This window comes from Anopheles arabiensis, chromosome 2 (assembly GCF_016920715.1).
Source record: "Anopheles arabiensis isolate DONGOLA chromosome 2, AaraD3, whole genome shotgun sequence".
NCBI lineage: Eukaryota > Metazoa > Arthropoda > Insecta > Diptera > Culicidae > Anopheles > Anopheles arabiensis.
This window is the reverse complement of record NC_053517.1, coordinates 86,695,160-86,704,215: the sequence shown is the minus strand read 5'-3', so window position 1 is coordinate 86,704,215 and position 9,056 is coordinate 86,695,160. Positions and strand designations below refer to the sequence as shown.

Genomic DNA, 9,056 nt, shown 5'->3' with positions numbered 1-9,056 from the left:
GCACACTTGAAGATCGTTATTCCACACCCACCCAACACCCAACGCATGCGTGAAGTGCTTTTCACCACCGACAACCACCCTTCTTCCACCGCCGCACTGGAAGTGGAAAAAATTAATCTCAATGTCTTCACGCAGCGTACCAAATGCGCCCGACTGACACAGTGACGTAGTTCTTCATGGTTTTCAATTTCCTTTTTTTTTTGGTGTTGTTGTGTTGTTTGTTTGCCTCTCTGAACTCTATGAGTTCACTGGAAAAGTGTTGGAAAATGGCGCCACCCGTCGAAGACATCCATTGTGCGCACTCGCTGCCCAGGGTATGGGGGCACACTTTTAGAGGTGTTGTTAACTTTTATGGCCACCAACGGGGGGTTTCTTTACCCATGAGCCATGGTGCGAGAACCTCGTGCGATACCACCCCTTTGCCACTGCAACTTCACAACGCCTTAGTGTTTCAATTAATTGCCGCTGATGTCCGTTTTGAAGTTCTTTGAACCGAAGCGCGATGTAGTAGGCCTGGCAGCGGAGGACACACCCGGCGTGGGGTGGTGGATGTGTCCTCGAGAATCAATGGCGCACGGTGCACTAGCTGCGGTGTTGCTGCTGCAGTGCGTTTATAGGTGTTTTCATTCGAAACTTCTTGCGGAGGGTATGAATGGGAAAAAGCGCTTCAGCCGTTATAAAACCGTACGGTCGGGCACAGAACACCATCAGACGAGCAGTTTAGTGTGCAAAGGTACAGACCTAGCAGTTCCGGAGCAGCAGTAGCAGTAACAGTAGTTCCTCAGTGCAGAAAGTGAAATTCGTTGAGCCAGTGTTATAATACAATGTTGCGAGTGAGTTTTCTGGGTGACTTGGTGCAAGATATGAGCTAGTTCTAGGTTACTGTGGAAGTTTTTGTAATGTTGAACATAAAGTTCTTAATAATTGGATACATAATAGAATATATGTGCCAGTGAACTTAAACATGATCAAAATAGACCCGAAAAGTGCACACATGACAATAAGTGCTTCTAGCTAAACATCTAGTTTCCATTCTTGACCCCTTTACATCATCCAGTTTCCCAAAAGAACCCAAGTTCTAACGCCTATCTGTTACTTCAATTTATTCCAAACGATAGTTTGTGTCCGCTATTGCCATCCTGGCAGCGACGGCTGTCCAGTCGGCTCCAGTTGAACCAGCCCAGTACGCTTTCGTGACGAAGCACCATCACGTCCCGGAGCAGCATCATCACGTGCTGGAGCATGTGCATCATGCGCCAGAACCGCAGCTGGCCGTGCACTATCCGGTTGAGCTGCTGCAGGATCATCACCACGAGCCGCAGCTCGTGCTGAGCAACGATAAGTACATCGGTGAGGCACACGAGTACCATCATCATGAAGCTCCGGCCACCAGCTACAGCGAGGGCAACGACTATAGCTCCCTGTACGGTGGCAAGCACGGTTCTCATCTGTATGATAACTACCAGTATGGCCAGTACGAATCAGGTTACGCCAAGAAGTACGACGAGTACAACGCGTACCCGAAGTACAGCTTCGAGTACGGTGTGGATGATCCGCACACCGGCGACCACAAGAAGCAGTGGGAATTCCGTGATGGTGATGTTGTCAAGGGTATGTATTTAGAATGGGCTCCAATTCTTCATGTTATGTTGTGCATTCGTTCTAATCCTGCACATCCTTCTCCTGCCTTGTCCAACAGGTGGATACATGCTGAAGGAAGCCGACGGTACGACCCGTGTCGTCGAGTACACCTCGGATGACCACAACGGATTCAACGCGGTCGTGAAGAAGTTCGGCCACGCCACCCATCCCGAGCCGGTTAAGCAGCACAACGCCTACGGCTACATTGGCAACTACGCGGGAGCGTACGCCACCGGAGATTACTACGGCAAGGGTGCCACCAGCTACGCCAAGGTCTGGAAGCAGCATTAAAGCCGCACCCCCGATCAACGGTTCACCTCCGTCACTCCGTCGCTGGCAGATGATGCGGTGTCGAACCGCGATACTGCTCACGGTAAACTGGGAGTCAAACCCACATGAGATTACCTAGACGCGATTCTGTAGGAAAAGATTATTTATTATCGTTACTGCAAACACTGTTGCGAAAAGCCATGCGAACCGAACCGGCTCTGGCTGGCTGATTGCAAACTGCCTCGTGCTCTTTTTATAATAAACCTATCTGTGATTGAAGTTAATGATCCGTCGAACGTTTATACACAATTAAATATCACAACAATCGAGTATAAAAGTTAACGTCCAGGTCGCTATCGACTAATCTTTTCAATTCTTGGTGAAGTAATTTAGGGCAGCTGTTCAGAACTCTAATTCAAAACAGGTCTAGACACTTGCACTGTTACTTCCTTTTTTCCAAAAATGAACTATTAAAACGATACACATGCGTTTTTGAGGCACCTTATGTTATTTTACCAAGCAAAGAAATCAGTCATGTATCCTAGTGATAAGAATAAAAGTAGCTGAAGACCGCAATATACGCCACGATCGGACATACTTTCTTGTAATCGGAGATCATCGGCTCAATCAAACATGACTGCTAGCCTAGAGACCAATTCAATGGGGTTATCAGTTGGACTCATCGAAAATCATACTGAGCTATCGGATGTTTTGTTCTTCTTCGTCTTCGATTTGGCGTAACGTCCTACGGGAAAATGCCGGCCAATAAGGTGTTATAGACTTAATTATTTACTACGCAACCGGAAAGTCAATCCTTGCTACATGGACGGTCCTATATAGACCCATGATGGACATGTTATTGAGTCATTTGAGTTGACATCTGTACCACGGAACCGCCCCGGATATACCGTTAATATTTATTAGCAACTGCCAGTCGTAATACTAATATACTAAGTCTTATTAAATATCTCAAGCTTCAAAGATTTCACCGAATCCATAATGTTAAATTATCGAATGAGAACGGTTCGCAACCTGGCAATGTCAGCACGACATACTGCAACCCATACCCGAGTCACCAAACAAAAAGTATAAGAATCATAGTTCCTTGAAATCAGATTGATCAGAGATTGTATTTTGGTGACTTAATGATAGCAAAGGTCATAAAAAAGATGAACATCAGACAGCATTCATCAGACGACTGCAATGAATGTTTTTCCTCCCTTGGTAAAGCACCTGAAATGAATGTGTTATCTCTCGCTTTCCTCTCATAATATATCACTGCTATCAGTGGCAGACTAACGCGAGTGGAGGCCCCTAGCGGTCACACAAATGTAAGTCTTTCTAAAGTGACGGGCGAGAAATTGTTTGAGAAATATTATACCAGAGAAGGATTGAGATCACGTTTAACTGTGTGCGGGGTTTGGTTTGTTTTTCTCGGGCCTTCGAGATCTCATTGCTTATTTTGCTTAATGCTTAATCCGCCTCTGGCTGCTATGAGGCAAACGATTTTTCCTAAGTACAAACTTGATTTTTAGAGTCATGTTAGCAGACAACACAAAATAGTGCCAACAGATGCGCTTATACATTTTTAAATACATTTTTAGACAAAATGATTTTGCATTTCGCTAATTAACACTTTATGTACCTCTAAGTAAAGTCACAAATAATAACTGAAGCATTTTTTTTTGTAAACTAAAAATCCTATTATATTTGCTTTACTGCACATCAATGCATTCCTGAACTGTCTGCTTACAATCGTTACAACAAAGCTCTTCTAACTTTTCTTTCATTAGTGGACCGATTACACCTGTGTTCTGTTCTTGTTGTACTTCATATAACTCATTAGTTTGTTCGACACGTTCCTTCTGGTTTGATCTAACTTTATTTAAGTGTGCGAGATTATCAAAACTTGATGAATAAGTTAAATAATACACAAAATAATCCATAACCGGCATACACTAAAAGCCCATTATGTTCTTATTCTAAAGAGAAAAATTATGCTGTACAAATGTTTTTACAATAGTATTATTAAATAAAAACAAAGTCGAATGATTGTATGAATCATTTTCAAAAAGCACTTCTGTAAAATTTTCTGTGTTAGCATGTTTTATATTCAGCAACTAAACTGCCATCAATCTAAATAACATGCTCGTTTGTCACGAGAAATAATCATTCAATTTATGATACTCTCACATGCTGAAATTATAAATAGTCATTTCTGGTTATCGCATCCTTCATAGAATAGGCGTGGTGTCCCTGAGCTATTGTTAAAGCTAAAAACTGCAATGCAAGTACATCATACATGAAAAACAATAACAAACAGAGGAAAGTTGAGAAAGGATTGGCATTAAGCATTACACAACAAGCAGATGAAAAGCAAAACACGATAATAACTCATGCACGCAAATAGATCTGAAAGTGGATCATTGGAGCATTGAATCATTTTGATGCTCAAGTTCAGGCAGCAGCGCTATGTTTACACACATTCGACCATTGCAGTGGGAGTAATGAGATGATCATATGGAAAATGTATTTGAAAATAAAGACGAACAAAATGTGCATCAACGGTACAATGGTATAAATATTCGCGATTTGAAACAAAGCAATCATCAGTTCATCAAGAGCTATCACAACGAGCACAAGTGCAAACACAATCAAATAAGAAAAACAACACATCAAAATGTTCAAGGTATAACATTATATAAACAAATACATTGAACTTCTCAAATGCGAATTCTTCTAACCACATTTGGTCCTTTTTCAGATCCTTGCTCTCATTGCCTGTCTGGCTATCGTCGCTTCGGCCCAGTACCATGGAGTGCCCGAGCACAAGGATTACCACGATCATCCCAAGTACAAGTTCGAGTATGGCGTGAAAGATCCCCACACCGGTGACCACAAGACCCAGTGGGAAGTGCGTGATGGCGATGTCGTCAAGGGACAGTACACGCTGCACGAGGCCGACGGAACCGAGCGCGTGGTTGACTACAAGTCGGACGGTCACAATGGATTCGAGGCTGATGTCAAGAAGGTCGGACATGCCCACCACCCGAGCCATCCGGTCCATGCTCCAGTCCATCATGCCCCAACTCACGCCCCAGTGCATGTGCCGGAGCATCATGTCCACCACGGATACTCGGGTGCCAGCTATGTCAACGTCGATAAGCACTACTAAGTGATTACCATCGGAACGCAAACGAACCAAACCAAAATGTGATTTAATAAACAAAAAGCAACGCAGTATGAACATGCAAACCTTAACAATTGTTTATTTGATTTGAACATTATTGTTTTGTTTGGGTTGTTGTCTCTAGAATTCCACCGATCCATTGCCCAATCATTACCCATATTTTCAAATATTTTCCACTTTGTCGAAGCACCATGATCTCTACTATGCACCTTCTCGTCCTGCCCTTCCTATTTGTCCTCCATTACTGGTTTTTCACGTCGCACAACAAAAGGACGCAGAGATCTTCTGATACGTGGTATGCGAAATTTCTACTCCACTTTCCACTTATTTAATTGTTACGACCTCTCATTATATTCCATTCGTTCCCGTCTATTCAATGCATCTTAAACTTGTTATCCCATATCAAACTGCCTGATGTTAGTTTAATATTCGGATTAGGAAGATAGTTTGTAATTAAGACTTCTGTTCAGCCACTAGCATCGACCATTGAGGCGATTGTCATTGTATTTGTCATATTGTTTTATTATTTTTTTAAAATGAAACCAACATTCTTCTTCTGCTATGCGGCGTAACGTCTTACGCGAACATGCCGGCCTGTACAGGCTTTCGAGACTTAATTGATGATCACGCAGCCGGATAGTCAATCCTTGCTATGGAGGGCGGTCCAATCTAGGCTAGAACCCATGACGGACATGTCGTTCGAGTTGACAACTGTACCATAGAACCATCATCCCCCACCCTTATTTGATTAATTCTTTTCATTCAAGATATGTGGAGGTCACGTGTTTACCCATACATTATTCCGAGCTTGCAGGCAAACGCCTCTATAAAACCTTCATTTTTGAACATAGACCTCAAAGATTGTGAACAAACATACAACATACAACTGATGGAGACATCAGTTGCTTCGAAATGCTTGAAACGTTAGGAATAAATAAAGGTCTTTGCTCAATCATTTTTAAACATTTGTTTTCTTGGTGACGTCTATCATTAACTGGTTTATACTTAAACTGATTCATTCGGTGCGTCAGCATTCTTCTTCTTCTTCTTTTAAATGCGAGTTTGGACCTATATCTTTCTATTTTAGATAGTAACCATCTCTCATAATCAGAGGCTTATCGTACTCTCAATTGTTGTTCGACTACTCAAAGTCATATTGACTTGGTTTTGATGTGTGTGTGTGTGTTTTTTTTTGGTTTAGAAACGTATCTGGTTTTCTTTGACAAAACTTGTTAATTATTATATTATTATTATTATTTGATTGAAGTGGCTTTGTTTTGGCTATGAAAATGAAATGGTCGTCACATCGTCGTGTTTTGCGAGCGATATTCTCATCAAATCTCTCAAATGCACCTTAAGCTCTAGATTGCGCTTTCCCTTTTTCTATTCGTTGCTAGGGTGAACTATGCCTTCTTTCTCTATTTCTTAGATTCGGTGCAATGTTCTTTGTTAAATTTGTTTGTATATAATCAGAGTTTTATCACACCATATTCATAAAAAAAGAGATGGATAGCAAAATCGTTATCGAAAACCATCTACTTCAAGCTAGTAGTTTTTTTAAAGAACAACGATATCTTCAAAAAATATTATTCATTTTCAATCGGTTCAAGCTATACTACATACAATTGAATAAAAATGCAATTGTTTTTCGTTTTCTTTCTTCTCTCCGTTTGTTTGAACGATGCGAAAACCAAAATAATTGCAGATGGTATGTGTAATTGGAAGATATGCGTTGAAGAGAGCGAGCACCAAAGAAAAAAGGTCCATGAGAGTGAGGTATAAAGCATCATCTCAGCTACTGAATATTCATCAGTTCATCTTCAGATTTCTTCTTGTAAACACATCTCAAGTACCTCAAAATATTCATAATGTTCAAGGTACGAATCTACCGATCCTTTGGAAGCTTAACGAGCTCAACTCAGCACATTTGGTCCTTTTTCAGATCCTTGCTCTCATTGCCTGTCTGGCTATCGTCGCTTCGGCCCAGTACCATGGAGTGCCCGAGCACAAGGATTACCACGATCATCCGAAGTACAAGTTCGAGTATGGCGTGAAGGATCCCCACACCGGTGACCACAAGACCCAGTGGGAAGTGCGTGATGGCGATGTTGTCAAGGGACAGTACACGCTGCACGAAGCCGACGGTACCGAGCGCGTGGTTGACTACAAGTCGGACGGTCACAATGGATTCGAGGCTGATGTCAAGAAGGTCGGACATGCCCACCACCCGAGCCATCCGGTCCATGCTCCAGTCCATCATGCCCCAACTCACGCCCCAGTGCATGTGCCGGAGCATCATGTCCACCACGGATACTCGGGCGCCAGCTACGTCAACGTCGATAAGCACTACTAAGTGATTACCACCGGAACGCAAACGAACCAAACCAAAATGTGATTTAATAAACAAAAAGCAAGGCAGTATAAACATGCAAACCTTAACAATTGTTTATTTGATTTGAACATTTTATCGCCCAATCCTAACACATAATCCATGATTTGGTACAATTAAGTGTTGGACACATGTAATCGAGAAAGAAATATGATATTGCTGTTGAAATATATAAGTGTTTTGATCGCTTCTATGATTCTTTCGTTACATTTAAGGTCCTTCGTCTGCTAATTCATTATCCCAGTCTCAATGGTGCACGCCGTTCAAACACTCTGCTTAATCAACTTATGCTTCTGAACTTGTGGGCGGTTTTAAAGAAACTAATGGGCTAGGTCAGCGGTCGGCAAACTTTGCGACCGAAAGAGCCATATTCTACAAAAATGTTCGTAGAGTTTGATGTAAAGAGCCAAATAGATTATTCGATAGCAAAACTGAGTGAAAGTTGTAAATATTGTATGAACGGTTTAGAGCCGTCATCTCACAATCAAAGATCCGTGCTATGCCCATCGCTGGGCTAGTAAGATTAGTTTGAACGTGGCTTGCCCACAGCAGGGGATAAAAAAATGTGCTTCGAATTACGACAATCATTTGAATTGCAACGATTGTAGCATCAAACACGTACGAAGAATAAAGAAATCTTAATTTATCTTTTATGAAAATATTTGTTCTGTTGACGCATATCATTCAAAACTTATTTTTTGTTTTTTGTTTTGTCTGAGCTCAGCAAATTCAATTGAGTATTTTGAAAATAATTAGATCACGTACATAATTGGTCCTTCTTTTTAATATTTCAATTCACTACTACTCATTATATGGGTCATAATCGAGGTCTCACATTGCGGTTCATAATATAGTTACGAATATCTACATTCAGCAAGCAAAACATATCAAGGGGAGGTTTGTATTGAACCGTAGAATTTTATATAGTCAGCTTATTATCTTTAATTGAATCGGATGTTTGATGGTTACTTTATTAAAAAACAGCTAATTTCTACAATCTAACAAAAACGTCCCTTTCATTTTAAAATAAGTGCACTGCGCTTCGAAAGAACAATGAATAAAGTATTTAAAACGTCTAATATGATGCTTTGTGAAACTGTTGTTTTGGATAAAAACTGCTAATATTTTCAGTACCTTGAGTTCATACTGAAGAATTTTGTTATCATTTGTCAAAAGTAACTGCATATTTTCATACACTTTGGAACCCACTACTACCTTGGAAGCTGCCTTAATACAACAATAATAATAAAAATGCTATGTCCTATAATATAAAAAGCTATGCTCTACTACCAACTACTAGATTTTCAATCAGACAAACATTATCTTCAAATAAAAATATTTCATTCTCATACAATTTCAGCTTTTGTAAAAACAGTTTCATCAAACATTGTTTAACATTTTTCTTGAGCTTCTCGTTTGTTTGAAAGTTGCGAAAACTCCAAATAATTGCAAATGGTATGTGAAATTCGAAGAAATGCGTTGAAGAGAACAAGCACCAAAGAAAAATGTCCATGAGAGTGAGGTATAAAGCATCATCTCAGCTACTGAACACTCATCAGTTCATCT

The 9,056-nt window shown here is 40.8% G+C and overlaps 2 protein-coding genes across 2 annotated transcripts; both read left to right on the top strand.

Moving 5' to 3' along the window:
• The first annotated feature begins 691 nt into the window (after window positions 1–691).
• On the top strand, window positions 692–2,195 carry LOC120897726. The gene is made up of 3 exons (XM_040302789.1): window positions 692–833; window positions 1,119–1,611; window positions 1,700–2,195. Exons 1-3 carry the CDS (start codon window positions 825–827, stop codon window positions 1,930–1,932), a joined length of 735 nt encoding a protein of 244 aa, XP_040158723.1. The 5' UTR covers window positions 692–824; the 3' UTR covers window positions 1,933–2,195.
• A 2,340-nt stretch (window positions 2,196–4,535) lies between these two features.
• LOC120894587 (histidine-rich glycoprotein-like) lies at window positions 4,536–7,521 on the top strand. The gene is made up of 3 exons (XM_040297276.1): window positions 4,536–4,600; window positions 4,676–5,080; window positions 7,044–7,521. The coding sequence occupies exons 1-3, from the start codon at window positions 4,592–4,594 to the stop codon at window positions 7,452–7,454; spliced, it is 825 nt and encodes a 274-aa protein (XP_040153210.1). The 5' UTR covers window positions 4,536–4,591; the 3' UTR covers window positions 7,455–7,521.
• Window positions 7,522–9,056: the final 1,535 nt, after the last annotated feature.

What these genes read in the sequence shown, in the direction of transcription:
- LOC120897726 (XM_040302789.1), top strand. An exon ending in TGATGGTGATGTTGTCAAGG is followed by an intron (nt 1,612 to 1,699) that starts GTATGTATTTAG and finishes CTTGTCCAACAG; the next exon opens with GTGGATACATGCTGAAGGAA.
- LOC120894587 (XM_040297276.1), top strand. An exon ending in ATGTCAACGTCGATAAGCAC is followed by an intron (nt 5,081 to 7,043) that starts TACTAAGTGATT and finishes GTCCTTTTTCAG; the next exon opens with ATCCTTGCTCTCATTGCCTG.